Here is a 17,458-nt window from a genome sequence, read left to right on the forward strand (position 1 = left end):
CAATCCACCAAAGATTTACAGGGGAGATTTTGCACTATCAGAGCAGCCGCACGTGGAACTTTGATTTAACGCAGATCATCGGCAAATCTAAATCTACAGATATTCTACTTTTTGGTTCAGCATTCAATGGATAGAAAACGATGGAGTAAATGCCAAGGGAATCGAAATTCAAGAGGATTGAGAAGATCATCGACAAGACCGCAGCAGGGAGCGAAACAAAAGAATGGATTCAAATAAAGTCATTTTGCTAGGGCAACACTTAACATGCAGGCAGATGGACCAATCTATCTGACTAACTAGGGGCGTTTGAAAGTATGAAATCCAGATGGAATTTAAATTTCTGAATTAACGTTGTTAATACCCCATCGGTTCTTCAGAGTTGAAAGCGGAAGTCTAGAATATCTCCAGCCAAACATTTAGTGACCCGGAGAGTATCGATTCGGCCTTAAGAAGCTCGGATACTTTGCTTCCTTCATCGGTCGAAATACAGAATAAAATACAGTGCAATCTGGTCTTTTTAAATCACATTTGACGAAACAAATAACGATAGAGTACAAGGATCATGGCAGACTCCGTTATCCGTGAACGCACAGAAATTTCAATTCAACGAATCATCTGCACAGACATGGTAATTACCGTGACAGTTGCAGAAAAACATGCCCGAACGGCAAAATGACGTCCATTGGTGGTGCGGGGCAATCTTTCTAGGTCTTGTTAGCAGTTCAAGGGCGAGGAAGGTAAGAGGGGGTTTGGGGAGGCGAGGTGCATTAAATGAAAATACCAGAATCCCACTATCAACGGTCAGAGCATAGTAGTTGTGCCAGGGCCACTGAGAGAAAAAAAAAATACCATGGGCAGGTGATTAAAAAGTAAGTATGGGATCTGCATCATCAGGGATTCAGGGATTAATATTGAAGGGCGCTTCAGGATAAATCAGCCAACTCACCTCTACGTGTGTAAGTGGCTCAGACGTAAGCCATCCTTTAATTAAGCTCGAGTACAGATCTGTACTTTTTCCGACGGCAAGCCCAACATTCCTTTGTTCCGGTGCGTTCAGGTACCAATCAAATTGTGTTATGCTCGCATGAAAATCACACTCGATTGTATTTTTTTCAACTGTCCAGGGATTAAACAACAATTGGGCAACCAGTGGTGACAGTCGCCGCTAAGAATCCTCGCTTTGACCCTTCACCAGACATCCATCTTTTTCATTGGTCATTTGGAGGCTACCTCGACAATTATTAAAATGTAGCCGCGTAGAAGGGGTGGAGAATCGGTCAACAGGTATTTTTCCTTTGAATACAAATGATTTTACGTAGACTCAGGTAAATAGGGATCAGAAAAAATGATGACGAAAAAGGTAGGGAATTGTGACTGGCTACTTGTGGACACTTCGATACTCGGGTCACCTTGAATTGGATCAGGTGGGGAACGGGATAGGTCGAGTCTCATTTATCTACCATGGATCGTCCAAAGTTTGAAGGCAAGGTTGAACGACACTTCGACTTGCTGCTGATTTTGACCGAGGTGGAGTACAAATCTTCTATTGCTTGGTGGGACATGATACCTACATAGGTAGCTTTACTCCGTAGAAAATCTTGCAATATGACATCTCATATGTTCTCGACTACAATCGCCTTGTCAAGGTCTGGGTAAAGAAAAAACAAAAAGAACCCAAATACAAAATTTAATCTCACAACGTCTCTTACATCTTGTAAATGCCACCATGTGGCCGAAAGAAAAAGAGAGGTCGAAATCGGACAGAACGAAATACGAGATAAATTCTAACAAGTAACGTAACAAAAGATTTACAAAGCAGCCCCACATAACTACATCGGCAGTTATGATCTACATATACCCGAATTTTTTCCTTCCAATAAAACAGCATCCGGAACTAGAAAGATGAATCAAAGCTCGGATCTTGTTCGTCACTGAACTCCCCCGGAAATCCCTGTACAATAATTTGACACAAAACCCAATCTCAACAACTGCCGATAGCCTAAGTCTAACGTTTGGACGAATAGATGGCTTTGACCGGTGACCACGGGTCCAACGAGGTGGGCGCATTTACCCAGGTCTCAAGCATAAATGAGCTTCCCTTCTGGGACTTGGAAGTAGACACCGAGGCGTCATAGTGGTCGAGGGAAGTGGGGCTTTCGATAGTGGGGCCCGAGGTTTTGGTCGTGAGGAAGGTAGACGAAGAGCCTCTAAGAGAAAGTCAAAGTTAGTAAATAAGACAAGATAGACCACTGGATTCCTAATGGGAACTGTTAAAGTAGGGGATGCTGGGGGAGGTGCGGGTATTGACGGTGCATGCCATCAAACTATCTGGCCCGCTTACTTGTCGGAGCTCATTTTTGGCGCTTCAACCCGGAGATTGCCGTTGAAAGCGGCGGTGAAGACGACTTTGAGGGAAGAGGGAGTAAAATAGACTGCCTGAGATGGTAGCTACGTAGGCTACTCAAAGGTAATCGAAGATAGACTAGTTCAACAAATGCCGGTGCAAACTCCCGCCGAAGTAGTCAAAGCGTGAGCTGTGAGATTGAAAAGTGTATATGTTGACGGCCTTTAAGAATGGGAAGCAGATGTAACGCCTATAAGCCAAAAATGAATACAGGTCTTGGTCTGACCATCTCGCTGCCAACAAAGGAGAGCCCGGGTGTGAAAGCGAAGTCTTCCCACGGGCTTTCTATGGGGACAGAGTAGTGGCGATAACGATGGCATTTGAAAAAAAAAACCGGGTGTGGGATCTAGACCGAATTTTCAGGTTCTAGTATTGGATGTGTTTGAAAAGCTATTTAGAAAATCAGCCTGTTGCTGAACAACGCGATAGAGCTAGGGAATTAGAAGACAAAACGGCTTCTCACTCTCTTTTTTGTGTTCTCTGAACATGAGATAGCAAGAGGGGAAGAGTCACATAGAGTATTAATTCATACATGCAGCCACCAATAGCATACAAACTAGGAAATTTTAACTCGCTGGCCCATTCAAGTCTGCCCTGGACAAATGTATCAGCCAAAGGTGATCTGCAGAAGTAGCAACTAGACCGCTAGACTCAATCCGCCCTGCACGTCTTCCCTACCCCGAGCTGCATGCCTCCGCCTATTAGGTGCAAGACATGAGTAGTATGGGTCTCGGCAGTGGCGGTTGAATGACAATTCAATTCAAGGGGGAGCACAATTTAAGCATGGGTAGACTAAGAGGAAATTGATCATTCCCAAAATTTCCACCATCAGCCAAGACACGGACCGGGTTCCAGGCAATACGCTATACGTATTCCTTACGCTCCGGTTTAGGGCGAAATACTAGCAATAACTGCGAATAATGAGGCTCTGGAGCAATGCGGTCGTGCTAGTCTGGGGTTAGACTTCTGTAATTCTAGATGTTCCGGCCGATGGAATCCTGTAGGGTGAACACTGTGTCCGTGTACCCAGACGCTCGAATTTTATCTTTGTCTTGACCTGTGACGTTCCACTTTAAGTCAACTCACAAGCCCGTCCCACGGGTGCTTGAAGGGTGTGTAGAAGGGGTGTAGGGGTGTACACTCCCTAGCAAATCTATCTACCAATTTTCAAAATCGTTTAGGTCAGAAAGCTCTAGTCCGAGAATCTAGACACTGATACACCCCATCAGAAAATGGATTTCCAAGTATGCGACCAGTTGAAGTGCAGCTCCGTCAGGTCCCCGCTTTACATACAAACAGTCAAGGTGGATCGGATCATCTTCAAGTCTATGTCATGCGAGCCAGGCACTCAGTTTGGCGGGTCGAAGAAAATTTGCCCCAGCAAAGGGGAGAAAACAAAGTTCGAAAAAGATTCCCTTACAATTTCTAAATTGTCCTGAATATCACTTGCATCACGTATTCCTAGAAACAAGGCATTGTGGCGCAGTACATGCTACTTCTAGAGATTGCTTCCGACTTGGGCATAATACGCGATTCGGGCAATCGGGCATTAAATCCTAGAGGTACCTATTCACACTCGCCCTAGGTGCTCACCCGCAAGGATGGAAATAAGCCAAGTAGCGATCTAGGAAACCAGCACTCCGTACTCCGTACCACTGAGCGCTTCGATCAGGTAATAGGGAGGGATGATGGGCATCCAAGTCGAGCGTAGCTCTTCTTCGCCAGATGGGGATAACACATCGACTATAGTCAGACACTGGCTAGAGCTAGTCCAAACATAGCTAAAAGCAAGGGTATAATACGAGAGAGGCCTTGCCACCACTTGCCAAATGCTGGTCTATGACTCTTGTTGTTTTTGGTCGGATGCCTCGCCTACGCGATATTAGGGTAAGATTTTTTTTGGTTAAGAGAGGTCACATCGGCAAAGGCAGGAAAGGAGGAATCGAGCAACATGGGTGAGTAGTTCGGGTGCGTTTGTCGCCTGTATTCAGCAGCCTTGGTGAGATGATGCCCAACTTGTGTCGAGTTCGGGTTATGGCCAAGACTATAGCTTCAGAGAGCCCATGTCTCGGTGGCGGTGCAATTAACACGACTGTGCCTACTTAGCTGGGTTCCAGTATCTGCAATGCAATCTGCATGAATTGCAGTGGCCCTATTAGTGAAAAGGTACGTATTAGAAGTGTCTACGTCATAGTTCTGGTACTTTCCTTTCTTTTGGGTTTTCTTTTTTTGCTCGGTCACCCTCACGAGTGTGGGCCAAAAAAAAAGCAATGTAGCAATGCCAAGGGAGCCTCGCCTCGGAATCGCAATTCCTAGACAGAAAGCAAGAATTCTTTTTGATCTTTTTCATTTCTTTTTTGTCTTTTGCCAAAGTAGTCGGAGTAGCGGTGGCTGTTCAAATGAAAGTTTCACCCAAATCGCGTGTGCCGCACACATGCAGATGGCCTGCTTTCTCTTCTATACCCAGTATTCATACAAGTAGAAGCAGATCTCCCCTTAGTCACGTAGGGAGCGGAAAGACAGGTGTGATAGAAGCGAGGTATTGTGCCATTGTGCTGTGATAGTAGAGCGTAAGAGCTGAGAAGTAAGGTAGGCTTAGCTTGAGTGCAAAGAGGGTAGGCTATGATGTCTTGCGGCACATTCGCAGAATGAACCCGTTTCTAGCGAGGTCAGTATATTGTGCCCATACTTCATCTCGGACTTGCCATTGCCTAGCTAGACGGTCGGTGCTTAACGCAGACTTGCCCATCCTGATAAATGACGTGGCCGAGAAGTTCATTAGCACGGCAGATTGCAAAGCCTTCCCCGCCACGATATAACACAACATCAATCATTCGGAATCATCGCTCGGAATCGTCGAAATTCGTAACCTTTGAATCTAATTAACGAGCATGATTATAAAGATTTGAAGTCCGAACTATGCTTGATAAGAATGCAAATGCCTCTGACATGTGACTACCATCAAGGTCAAGAGCAAGAGTGAACAGAACTACGCACACAGGTCTAAAAACAATAGGCCGAATCATCCAGGAGATGTCGGACCGGGAAAATTGTAGACATGAACTCGGAAATTTTTTGATTTTGTCTCATTCAGGGGAATCTATGCACAGGCGAGAGATGTGCCAGGGCATCCGAAACCCTTTGCGCTTCGTCTCATGTATCAAATTCCATTTCAGTCTAGGCAAAAATGGAGTGAAAACCCAGTAAACACCTAACAACCGCACACACCGTTCCATTTCGATAGCGAGCCCTTTAAATGTGGGTATCGTAGGCGATAGGGACGACGGTCTCGGGCTTGCTGCCATCCTGCTTGACGAAGTGAGCCTCGCGGGGACCAACGGCCTGACGCTTCAGGTGGACGTGGACACCCTTCTCCTTGGCCTCGCGCTTTTTGATGGCGTTCTCCTTGACACGCTTGATGAAGTCCTCGCGGGAGCGGGAGTGCTGGACGTGCTCAATACGGACGCTGATACGCTTCTCGAGGTAGCGGTTGTCGACCTTCTTGTAGAGGATGACACCGACGGCGGACTTGGTGACGTTGTAGACGACACCGGTCTTACCGTGGTAGACCTTGTGGGGCATACTGTTCAACTGTTAGATTCTCGTCCTTCCTTTTCCGGGTTTCGCATTGCCCATGGTGTGTGATCGCAGTGGGCGGTCGGGCGAGAGTGTTGGGAGGAGGTTTCGGAATTTTACTGACCCCTTCTGGACGGCACCATTGACCTTGAGGTCGACAATGTCACCAACACTATAAGATTTATCCGTCAGATTTCAATTCCTGTCGTTCGTTCGAGATTCGAGAGTTCTGAGCGTACCGGTAGGTCTTCATGTAGGTGGAGAGGCGGATCATACCGGCCTCCTTGAAGCCACGGCTGAAGGCATACTGTTTGTCGTCTCGTTAGCACTTATCCTCCCTGAGGCCCAAGGGCGTATCGAGATCCAGATCGTCCTCCCAGTATGAAAAACAGACGTGTGTCGCAAAGGGAATCAAGACGTACCCGAGTGCCGGCGCGCAGACCGTACGAGTGAGGCATGACGGCGGTGTTGTGGTTGGTGCTGGTGGTTAATTGTCGACGGGGCCTTCAACACGAAAAACTAGAGTGTCGGATAACAATTTGTGGGATTGACATGACATAATCACCCTCGCTAAAGCCCTGGAGCCACGCTAGGCCTCTTTCGGACGATTTGATTAGTTTTTCTAAATTGAGGTTAGCGTGATATTCAACCTTCAGCCAATCAAAGCTTGAATTGCCTCGAGCTCTTCATCGGTTCTACTTCAAGTTGTGCAGACAGGTCATGCTCTTTCCAATGTTCTTCCCTGCCTTTTCTATATTCATGCCAACCTTTTCAATGACGCCAGATTTCTTTTCTGAAATTTCAATTGCATTTTACCCTATGCCAATCCTCTTAAATTTTTAAATTGACACCCACTGGACATGAATCATCAAATTCAGCGAGCGTCCAGGTGGTAGTGTCGGTGCTGGTGGAGGAGATCATAGCAGTCTTTGACCAAACAAAAACCACCCTACTTTTGCTAGGTCTCGGGGCCAGTATTTTTGCTGCGAGCTCTGCCATTCGTCTCCAGTGATAACCCCCTTTTTCCCGACAGACTTGGCGTCTGACGTTGTTAGCCATCTATCGGCTTAACCTTGTCATCCTCAGACAAATAATCTATCCAGTGATTCAAAATCTTCAGATTGCATAGTTGCAGCTCTAAATCGCAGAGCTCTAAAATGGATCCTCGACTAGAAAATGCTTTAACCTTGGATACCTATGAACGTTGGCTGGCAATGCAGTGCTGTGAACTGACATGGCAACATCTGAATCATCCTCACAGCACTGTGATCAGAATGACAACTATCCAGCAGCCTTGAACTCAGTTCCAGAATATAGACTAGCATGCAACTCACATGCACTTGAACTTCAGTGACCATTCTGACTGACTGCCATTCTTTGCCAGACCAAATAATTCTACAGCAACCACCAAATCGGGATGCTTAGAAAAACTGTATTTACCCAATTGATGATAGAGTGTGATGGGCATGATCTGAAAGTAAAGACGAACCAAATTTTTGGCACATATCGCCTTCGCCTGTTTCTCATAGTGTTCATGCAAAACCCCAGTTTTGATGATCTCCCTAATGCAACACCACAAAAGGTTCCAAGTCAGAGGGATAAGTAAACATGTACTATAATTCCACGCTTGTTCGAGGTGGAGAGCAGACATAGTAAAACCCAAGTGATTCAAACAAGTGTCTCCGTAAAAAATTTCCTGCAGGCGAACACCCAAACCATGTGATTGAAGAGCCGAAAATTCTGGAGGTTGGTGAAGAGTGGAACCATGGATGTGCCCAGGTGCAATAGCCCACCAACATAATCAAGCTGACATAAGCAAAGTCCCTAATTAGGACTAGGGTAGGGCTCGCACCACACACACTCAAATTCTCAATTCATCCTTGACCCTTCGACCTTCCGTCGACAACCTCCGCCCATCTAACCGCAGCTATGGCCCCGTGAGTACATGAAAAGATCGAAGGCATTGAACCATTCTAATCAATTCCCATGCAGTCGCGTTTCCTCCAAGACCTACAAGGTCCCCCGTCGCCGTAAGTGAATTTCTATCGATTCTTCAATTTTGAATGTTCAAAGGCTAACTCCATCACAGCCTTCGAGTCGGCCCGTCTGTTAGTACTCTCCGGCCACTAACCAGAAGCGTGCTTCTGGTTATGTCGTATTCACATGCCTAACATATTTCACTAGTGATTCCGAACTCAAGACTGTCGGCGAGTTCGGCCTGCGCAACAAGCGCGAGGTGTGGCGTGTCCAGCTCACCCTCTCCAAGATCCGTCGTGCTGCTCGGTACGTGCAAGGAAAAATCTGAGACTTTGCGAGGCTTCGAGCGATCGGGTCTAGGCAAATTTAAACCGGCGGACATGGCGCTAATCTTTCATCTTCTCCACAGTGAGCTCCTTACTCTCGATGAGAAGGACCCCAAGCGTCTCTTCGAAGGAAATGCCCTCATTCGCCGTCTTGTCCGCATCGGTGTGCTCGATGAGTCCCGCATGAAGCTCGATTACGTCCTTGCCCTCAAGGCTGACGATTTCCTCGAGCGCCGTCTCCAGACCTGCGTCTACAAGCTCGGTCTCGCCAAGTCCATCCACCACGCCCGTGTCCTGATCAAGCAGCGTCACATCCGCGTCGGAAAGCAGATCGTCAACGTTCCCTCGTTCATGGTTCGCCTCGACTCCCAGAAGCACATTGACTTCTCTCTCACTTCGCCCTTCGGTGGTGGCCGTCCCGGCCGTGTTCGCCGCAAGAAGGCCGCTGCCGCCGCTGGTGGTGATGACGCCGAGGAGGAAGAGGAGGAATAGATTATTCCCAATATTCCCCAAAAAAAGGAGTACGGTCGGGTTTCGCTTGGGGCGCTTTCACACCATGGAGGTACAAAATGACTGCATAGCGTCACATGTTCTACGATCATGCAACACAATGAATCAAAAACAGCCGAAAGGCTTCAATTTGGAACCCGATTTCATTCGATTCCCATGCTTTCGTAACCTAGAATTGCAAGAACACGGACCCATAAATGCACAGTAGATCCAAACGCCATGACCCTCCGATCCCCACCCACCCACCTAAGATAAGCTCAATTGTTCGTCCCTCGTATCAACGTACACAAGCCTGGGCTTGGCCTACAGACTGTTATGCTTTGCTCCCCACCAATTCTTTCAAGATCTCTTCTGCGCCCCTGTACCAACGTCCCATCTCTTCTAATCCATCACTTTCACCCTGTTGCTTCTTGCGTTGCGCTTCACGGGCTTGTGCGATCGTATCTGACTTTCGTCGCTCAAGTACGCTGCGCTCTCTCTCTACTGCCTCGGCCTCTCGTGTCTTCCGAGGCAAGGTGTTGTGCACGGCAGCTAGCTGGCGGTTCACGGCTGCTAATTCTGCCTCACGTTCCGCCAATAGTGCCAGGGTCGCGGGAAGAGGAAGATTCTGCGAAGAAGAAGTATTGTTGGGATCGGAAGGATTCATGGTGGCCATCTGCTTGGCGCGGAGTTCGGCGATTGTTGACTCGAGATTATCGATTGAAGCAGGCAGCGTTGAGAGCTGTGTAGTTTGAAGTTCGACGATCTTGTAACCTGTTATGGTCGCGGTAGACGCTTCAGTCAAGATGTTTAACTTCCACGTTCATTGGCAACTCACGGCTTGCTAAGTCACGGCCCATTAGCTCCATTTCCTCGATCATAATCCGTGCGTCTTCCTTCCGTGCCTTGAGTTCGGCTTTCACATCCGCTAGTTGCGCCTCCAGTTCCATGTTCTCGTTGTGTCCGACAACCATAGGCGGGTCGCCAACAATGGCGCGCAAGAACTTCTCTTTCGTTACTTGCTCGAGGTAGGAGAATCGCAGTTTCGAGAACAGTTCCTATGCAAACACATCAGTATTTGATGGTCTGAAATACGCTGCATTCAGGCTCATCGCGCGGACCTTATAGTGTGCAAGATCAGCCTCCAGCGAGGCAGGGTTAGGATCGTCATAATTTGAGACAGAAACATCAGAGGTTCGCTTTGAAGGAGACGGGTAAGATCCCCCAACTTCGGTGGAAATTGGCTCGCTGATGCGAATGATCGCTAGTCGGTCCTTCAAATTGCCGCTCTCCTCCAGCTGCCTAAGGGCTGCAAGGGCTTCAGATGATGAAGTTGCCATATCGATAGGGCTTGAATGTCGGAAACCTGGCTATGAAAAGAAAAATGAACGAGGTTTGCGATTGCTTTAGAGCTTGGAGGGGCCGAGTCCACCTGCGGGCACAACATTTGCGGGACAATAAACAACCCTATGTCAAAGGCGGTCAGCACAACTCTTGGAAGGCGCTTTCGTCTTCGCCTTACATGCTTCTCTTTCAACTGAAGAGGATTCCGCCTTTGTTTAATTTAATATGGCCTAGCGTATATACTTGCTTTGTTCTACATTCCTCGCTTTCCTCGGTGCACTCCTTCAACACTCTCAGAGTATTACGATCTACGGTCCATCTGTGTTATGGACGACGATTATGTTGCACAGATCCTGGCCAAGGAGGCTAAGGAGAGCTCTATTAAATATGCATCTCAAGGAATGAGTGCTTTTATGCCTTTGAGGTTGGTTTGCTCTTATCGTCAGCGGTTTGCATGAGTTCACGACTTACAAACGCCTGCAGGCCGACAAGCAATGCGCCAAAACCCAATACCCGCTTCCTACGAAATCTTATCAAAGTAACAGACAGTCATAACACAGCTCTCAAGCTCAAAGAAGAAAGAGAAGCACGGGAGCGCATGCGCCAACTGAAAAATCAGGCTTCGGGTGCTTCAAGTGCTTTGGCTCAAACTTCCATAGACCGTTCTTCCAAACGATCTGATTATCGGAGTGAAGTACGAGGATCAAGAGATAATCGGAGGGGAGAGCGGGAAGATCGTATTCGTTCCTATCGCAAAAGAACTCGAAGTCGCTCCCCTTCAGCGGAACAAGACCGGTCGCGGAGGCGTCGACAAAGAAACGAAGATTACGGCGGGACTGGAGAGAGAGGCAAAGATCGCGATGAACATCGGCGCGAACAAAGGGACCACGAGTCATCTAGGAGGGATCGACGGGATACAAATAAGGAACACACCAGGCGGCGGCGTGAGCGATCATACTCGAGGTCTCCAAGCCGTTCTCCCCACAAAGACCGAAGTACCGACCGCCATCACCATCGAAGACAAAAACATCAATCTAGGCCTTATACTCGCTCCCTCTCCCGTTCCCGCTCACCAGATTCGTACAAATCTCGGCGGTCAAAGCGGGAAGATGTGTCGCCATATGTCTCCCGCAGTTCTCGCATTGAAACCACACGACATAAACGAGGGTCGCCGTTGTCTACTATAACTGCACTCCAAACGGAGACCGACGTGGGCAACGAATCTGATCCCTTAGAAGACCTTGTCGGGCCACTTCCTCCTCGACAAAACGAGGCACCTATCCGCTCGCGTGGGCGAGGTGCCTATAAACACAATGTGAGCAACATCGATGCTCACTTTGCCCCTGGCTACGACCCGGCTACCGATGTGCATCTAGATGAAGACAAACTACACAGTGTGGGCCAGGAATCCTCCCGTCGTCCTGTCGCTGGGCTCATGACAAAAGAAGATGACTGGGACATGGCAATGGAGGCGCTGCGCGATCGTGAACGCTGGAGAAACAAGGGCGAGGAGAGGCTACGTACAGCTGGAATCGACGAGGCAACCATTGATAAATGGAAGAAAAACACCGCTTTCGCGGGCGTGGACGGAAAAGGCAAACCTGAGGATGTACAGTGGTCGAAGAAAGGCGAAGGGCGGGAATGGGATCGCGGCAAGTTCGTGGATGACGATGGCCATATTGACGTTCGGGCTGCTTGGTAGCAATTTTTACTGGATGTTTTGATGACTGGCGTTTGAGAACTGTGCTATGGGTGATACCAAGGTGTATGTTGCAACTTTGATCTTGTTTTTTGGCTTCGCCTTCATTCACGAACACTTTGGTCTACCCTGTCTATGCTTTGCGCAATATATATCAAACAAAGGAGGATTTCCCCAAATTTTAGACGTTTCCATGGTCATTGCCTCTAGGACGAAGATAGACATATTCTGATGGTGGAATCCCACAGAATCCGAAAAAGTCGTGACAGTTGATTAAGCTAGTGATTTTTTCAACATGATAACTCTGCCAAGTAGCAAGTTTACTATAAACCCTTGCCCTTTTCCATCTCCCTGTAACTAGTGCAGTTGATGTACAATTGTACGTTCATCGATGCCCTTTGTAGTGGTAGGGTCGTTCCGCGGCTTCGTCAGAGTGCGGAAATTTTCCGTTGCAGATTTGACTGACGATCAGATTTATCTGAGATTTTCGATGCCACAAAAGATTGGGAAGATCCGCCAATGCTTACTAGAGATGCGTGATCCAACTCGATAATTTGCAATGATTTGCAAGCGCCCCGCTAAGAACCCCAAGTTATACGCCACATAAATCTGTAGTCTTGCACCTATTTCTTCCCCTACCCTCACTGCTCTCTTATCTTCCTCAATAACTCAAATCTACTTACAATGACAGACCCATTCGCCTACTCATACCCCTCCCCATTGGAGGGGTACGAAGACCTCGAGCCACTGTCCGAGTAGGTGTGCCCCATGCCCAAATCGAAGTCCAAGATGCTTAACTTCTCTACTATAGCGAGCGAAATGAAGACGGTAAATCATTGAAGAACCCTCAACATGGCGTATTAAGCAAAGCCTACGAGGAATTCCCGGACCCTCTTTCCAAAGGCCGAGAGGGAGGTTTCGACATCCACATCTATCATTTCCAAGTAAGTGGCGCCCACTCCCCCTTTTCGGACTATAAAGGCAAGCCATAGCAAAACTGACGCATCGACCAGAATAACCCCGAACAAGCCTCATTTGCGAAAGCGCTCTGGGAGCGAATCAGACGAGAATGTAAGCGCACTCTTCTAGCCAAGAAATTGCATCACCTGGCCGTCTACTGCGGGGTTGAGGTTGTTCATTTCAATTGATGTAATTGATGTATTGCTTACACTTCTGAACAGTCCCCGAGCTTCGAATTTACACCTTCTTCGACCGGCCTATCGGCCCTCACCCGGTGGCCATGTTTGAAGTGAATCTGTTCACCCCCGCGCAGTTTGGAGCCTTTGTCCCTTGGTTGGTTATTAATCGGGGCCCGCTCAGTGCTCTCATTCATCCCAACACAGTGGCATCAGAGGATGAGCGCAATCATACTCAACGTGCGACGTGGCTTGGTGATCGGATTCCGTTGGATTTGAGCCTCTTCAAGAGGAAATAGTAGTACACGAAGAAGGAAAATAAGCATGAAAATGTAATACGAGAGAGGCTGCGGTACCTGTGGATTGTTTTAGCAAGATGTCAATGCCACCAATGAATGTTTATACATCTGAAGAAAAATCGGGTTCACTACAAGGCACGTATTATTTTGGCCTTCTTGGCATCCTTTGTGTCTACACACGAGTGGGGTTCACTACGTTCGACGAACGTAATTCAATAGCAGGTTGAAGAATTCGATTTAAAATACCAACAACTTCAACTGCCAGTTTTCAGTTCGATGCAATCTGCTTTCTTGGATCACGGGGTACAATCTAACTTGGGTGGTGATGAGCGGACACAATATCCAGATCCATACGGGACGATATCTTCACTGACTTGGGGAATGGAGACTGGAGACGTTACATAATCTTGCTCGTAAATACTGATTGAAGTTTAGTAGCGATTGTTGGCCGATGAGCTCTTTATTTCTATGATTTTGTCCTCAATTAGTCCGAGATGCTTCACAGCGAAGCTTGATGATATGACGGAAATTGACCACGCTAACTGATATTATGAGCAGCACAGCAAAACGATAGGGTTAAACCGAGTTGATTTGACTCTTGCATCTGGTAAATAGAAAAAAATCGAAGGCCTTTGGCGAGTGGATCTCAAATTACGTGTCTTCCCTACTGCTTGAACTGTAAAACCTATGGTTAACTATTCTCAAGACAAATGAGAACTACAAAAGGCATTATCCACAGGAAGACCTTCAGCGTATTACTCCAAGTGATTCCATCTAGTCCAATCGAGTCCCGAACTCTTCATCGTGATGGCTTCGCGGGCAGGTGACCTCGTCAGCTCAAGGTCAGTCTTAGAGCAATGTTATTCATCCATGAGATCAAGCATGCAGATCGCGCTATTGTTGTGACCAGCAAAAACCGTACGGTGACTCCTGCTACTGCACTCCCCTGTTCTTGGAGCACCCAATATAAAGCTCACATTCCTCTGAGTTGCAAATTGCACACCCTATCCCGGAGGATAAAGGAAGTAATCAGGGTTCTTATCAACAATCCCACCCTATCGCATGAGAAATACCACCTGAATCTAATTTTGATTATTTACGCCCTCACCGTATTGTCCGAGCTCGAAAAATCAATGTCAAGGTGCTGTGACCTGCCGCTCGGAACACTGGCATGATCCTCGTCAAGGGATCACTTCGAGGGATCCATGGCATCGCTGGAATAGCAAACGATCTTGTGATTATGGACTCCGATTGCTTGCATTTTTGATTCATTGCACCTCACTCCACGTTATATCTTCGAATCTTATGCCCATGACGAGATCATGCTGACAAAAATTAGTTTAAGCATCGTTACAAGCTAGCAAGCTTTGGCTATTTCTATCATAGGAAATAAAAGGGAGCTTCTCACATCTCCATCACTTGAGAACAGTAACACAAGATGCATCCTTTCATATCGTTGGTACTGGTTGGATTATCTTCTACCCAACTAGTCTGGGCATCATTCAACGACAGGGCCACATCTGATGTCCTACCATATGCCTTGGAATACGGCAAGCTACCTGATACATCTAGTTCTAATCTTGGTTTACTTATTCCGCTTAACAGCACCCTTGGTCTGGCTTCATAGCCAGGAAATCTACCTGCCGAGCGACAACCAGCAGCAGCTCGATCATACCAGACCCAACGTAAACTGGACAACCGTTGAGGGAGTGGAGTCGCCCCTGACACTCAACAACCTTGACACGCTCAACTATATGGGAAATTCAAGCGTCTATCTAACCTCTCTAGGGGGCATCGAAGCCAATCCAGAGCCATCCTGGTTCCGAGATATTAGACCGGACTCACAGTGGCGAACAGGCAATGGTACAGGGAGTGTCATGATTATCGCAGATCGCGGTAATGAAACCGTTGATGCGTTCTACTTTTACTTCTATGCGTGAGCTCAGCTGTATCCTGAGTCCGACTTTGTACTGACCTGATCCCAGATTCAACAAAGGTGGCAGGCAGGGTACTAGGTCTAGAATTCGGCGACCACATCGGAGACTGGTAAGTGTAAAGAACACTGTGTAGAATCGCCCTGACTAGAAAAAAAATTGACAAAAAAAAAACAGGGAACATAATACGATTCGTTTCGTCAATGGGCACACCCGACGCAATATGGTACAGCCAGCATGCCAGTGGACAGGCATTTACATACGCCGCCGTTGAAAAGAGGGACAAGCGGCCGTATGTATTCTCGGCGAGAGGCACACATGCAAATTATGCAATTCCAGGGTAAATCCAGATGATTTCGAACATTTGGTGGTGGAAGGTCAATACTGATTTAGACACCCAGAAAACATGACCACACCATCCCGGGATTCAACCTCCCTGCGGGGGTTCTAATAGACTATACAGACTGTGGCGTGCTGTGGGATCCCCTAGTCAATGTCTACACCTACACCTACACCTACGATAAAATAATAGCTGCGTTCCAGACTGTTAGCTTCAGAGACCTAGTGGCGTGGTTAAATTTCAATGAGAGATGGGGTGATGACCAGCCCGCCTAATGAGCCCTCCATTTTTGGTGAGGCTAAGAACGTTGCTGGTCCCAATGGTCCTAAATTTAAGGGCTTAGATAGACAATTGGTCTGTCCTTCCAAGCCGTGCTTTGTGCTTCCGTTCAGGGTTTTCTCTGTTAATGCGACTTCGTGAGGGTTGGGAGACGATGAGAAAGGGGTTTATGGTGGATTGTGGGTATATTAGGATCATGTGGGATAATATAGTTTCGGCATATATTGATCAGAGTGGAAAGACTACTAATTATATTGAGAGATTGTCCATCAGCCTGGTCATCTTATTCCCTGGACTCCCACTCTCCCCGGATCCCTTTTTCTCCGAAACAAAGTTCCTGCAAGGGAAACCCCCCACTTATGATCCACTCCATTATTTCTCGATTGAAAATGCGATATTTTTAGGGGCAACAGAGCATATCGACATACTTCATTCGATGGAGTCGTGAGGGAAAAAATTTGGGTTCGGATCTTCTATCATTCTATTTACAGGGCATCAAGACAGTGAGTGACTGGAATCTTAAGCAAATCGTTCATCGCGCCCTCCAGTTCCCGCTCCCGTCACAGCCCTGGAGGACCTCTCGTATTTGGGCCGAAACCTTCAATTGCCGTGTTTCAGAAATTGATCTAGCTCGTATTGGAGATGGCCGGTTAGTAGTTGCAGTGTCTAGTCTCAACTGAGGTTAAGGGAAAAGCAAATTTGCACACTCTGCAGACCATGCAAACAAAACAAACAAGACAAACACACTTGGTGCGGAGTAAGTTGCACACTCTTCTACTTGATATTCCTCTTCTTCGCGACTCCATCCCAGATGAAGGCTCCCGTTTGAGTGGTGTCGCAGATGTTTCGAATCTCATTATTTTGGACAAGTGGAGACCTTGAAATGGCCCATGGTGCACGTTTCAGATTCCCTTCCACGAGGGGAGACGAACGTGCTGACCATGTGTGCTCCGTTCGACTAGTTCACAGATGTCATGATACAGTCAACTTGAAAGATACTCGTGGATTTGCCATGGCGAATCTCCTGCTGTTACGTTCCTATGAACCGGTATTCAACGACCCATGGTGGAGAACAGCCGCTCTGGACGAAGTTGGAGAGTGTTTACCCCTGAATGGCCTATTCTGGTCTTTTCTACTCCGTACGGAGTATATTCATCATATTTCGATCTACCCCTTAGTATCGTAAAATAGTGAGATTAAATCCCTCTTTTGCTTTCTATCCTCTATTCAATTTTCTCCAAGCGCCGCTGTTGCTGGACGCTGTGAGCAGGCCTATTTCCAATAAAAAAAAAAAACCCCCCCTCCCCAAAAAAATATCGTCCCCTCCCAAAAAGGGGAACTTTGGAGTTGGAACTTTGTTCAAGTCCCATCTTCAATTCCATCCTCCTTCACCCACTGGCTGGGAACCTTGTATTTGGTTGATTCAACCTCTTATTCTTTTTGATTTATCTGTTGTCACGGATACTTTCGATTCTGAGAAAACCTGATCCCCAGATTGACAATTGGATTGAAATCTTTGTCCAGTTTCAGAGCAGTTTTGAATCGCTCCATCTCCGGATCTGAGCACTATCTGCACCATTAGCGCTGTTGAACTCCGATATATATCACATCATTTGATTGGTGAGTGGCAGTTTCCCAGGTTCCATACCCCTGAC

General features: G+C 47.3%; 7 protein-coding genes across 7 annotated transcripts; 4 read left to right on the forward strand and 3 right to left on the reverse strand.

Annotated features, from left to right (window-relative positions):
- Window positions 1-2,005: 2,005 nt before the first annotated feature.
- Pdw03_5853 (uncharacterized protein) lies at window positions 2,006-2,355 on the reverse strand (the record flags this gene model as incomplete). The annotated part of the gene is made up of 2 exons (XM_066101183.1): window positions 2,006-2,207; window positions 2,342-2,355. 2 exons carry the CDS (start codon window positions 2,353-2,355, stop codon window positions 2,006-2,008), a joined length of 216 nt encoding a protein of 71 aa, XP_065958123.1.
- A 3,301-nt stretch (window positions 2,356-5,656) lies between these two features.
- On the reverse strand, window positions 5,657-6,438 carry Pdw03_5854 (60S ribosomal protein eL21; the record flags this gene model as incomplete). Its single annotated transcript, XM_014682843.1, has 4 exons — window positions 5,657-5,987; window positions 6,105-6,152; window positions 6,220-6,287; window positions 6,403-6,438. The coding sequence occupies 4 exons, from the start codon at window positions 6,436-6,438 to the stop codon at window positions 5,657-5,659; spliced, it is 483 nt and encodes a 160-aa protein (XP_014538329.1).
- Window positions 6,439-7,909: 1,471 nt separating this feature from the next.
- Pdw03_5855 (40S ribosomal protein uS4) lies at window positions 7,910-8,775 on the forward strand (the record flags this gene model as incomplete). The annotated part of the gene is made up of 5 exons (XM_014682844.1): window positions 7,910-7,917; window positions 7,973-8,010; window positions 8,070-8,088; window positions 8,165-8,263; window positions 8,367-8,775. 5 exons carry the CDS (start codon window positions 7,910-7,912, stop codon window positions 8,773-8,775), a joined length of 573 nt encoding a protein of 190 aa, XP_014538330.1.
- A 331-nt stretch (window positions 8,776-9,106) lies between these two features.
- Window positions 9,107-10,112, reverse strand: Pdw03_5856 (Kinetochore protein Sos7; the record flags this gene model as incomplete). Its single annotated transcript, XM_014682845.1, has 3 exons — window positions 9,107-9,546; window positions 9,611-9,830; window positions 9,894-10,112. The coding sequence occupies 3 exons, from the start codon at window positions 10,110-10,112 to the stop codon at window positions 9,107-9,109; spliced, it is 879 nt and encodes a 292-aa protein (XP_014538331.1).
- A 330-nt stretch (window positions 10,113-10,442) lies between these two features.
- On the forward strand, window positions 10,443-11,818 carry Pdw03_5857 (LUC7 related; the record flags this gene model as incomplete). Its single annotated transcript, XM_066101184.1, has 2 exons — window positions 10,443-10,540; window positions 10,600-11,818. The coding sequence occupies 2 exons, from the start codon at window positions 10,443-10,445 to the stop codon at window positions 11,816-11,818; spliced, it is 1,317 nt and encodes a 438-aa protein (XP_065958124.1).
- Window positions 11,819-12,499: 681 nt separating this feature from the next.
- Pdw03_5858 (Dopa 4,5-dioxygenase) lies at window positions 12,500-13,250 on the forward strand (the record flags this gene model as incomplete). Its single annotated transcript, XM_014682847.1, has 4 exons — window positions 12,500-12,570; window positions 12,627-12,759; window positions 12,829-12,886; window positions 12,997-13,250. The coding sequence occupies 4 exons, from the start codon at window positions 12,500-12,502 to the stop codon at window positions 13,248-13,250; spliced, it is 516 nt and encodes a 171-aa protein (XP_014538333.1).
- Window positions 13,251-14,688: 1,438 nt separating this feature from the next.
- Pdw03_5859 (Vacuolar protein sorting-associated protein 62) lies at window positions 14,689-15,370 on the forward strand (the record flags this gene model as incomplete). The annotated part of the gene is made up of 4 exons (XM_014682848.2): window positions 14,689-14,800; window positions 14,856-15,186; window positions 15,236-15,296; window positions 15,362-15,370. 4 exons carry the CDS (start codon window positions 14,689-14,691, stop codon window positions 15,368-15,370), a joined length of 513 nt encoding a protein of 170 aa, XP_014538334.2.
- Window positions 15,371-17,458: the final 2,088 nt, after the last annotated feature.

Source organism: Penicillium digitatum, chromosome 6 (genome assembly GCF_016767815.1).
Source record: "Penicillium digitatum chromosome 6, complete sequence".
Taxonomy (NCBI): domain Eukaryota; kingdom Fungi; phylum Ascomycota; class Eurotiomycetes; order Eurotiales; family Aspergillaceae; genus Penicillium; species Penicillium digitatum.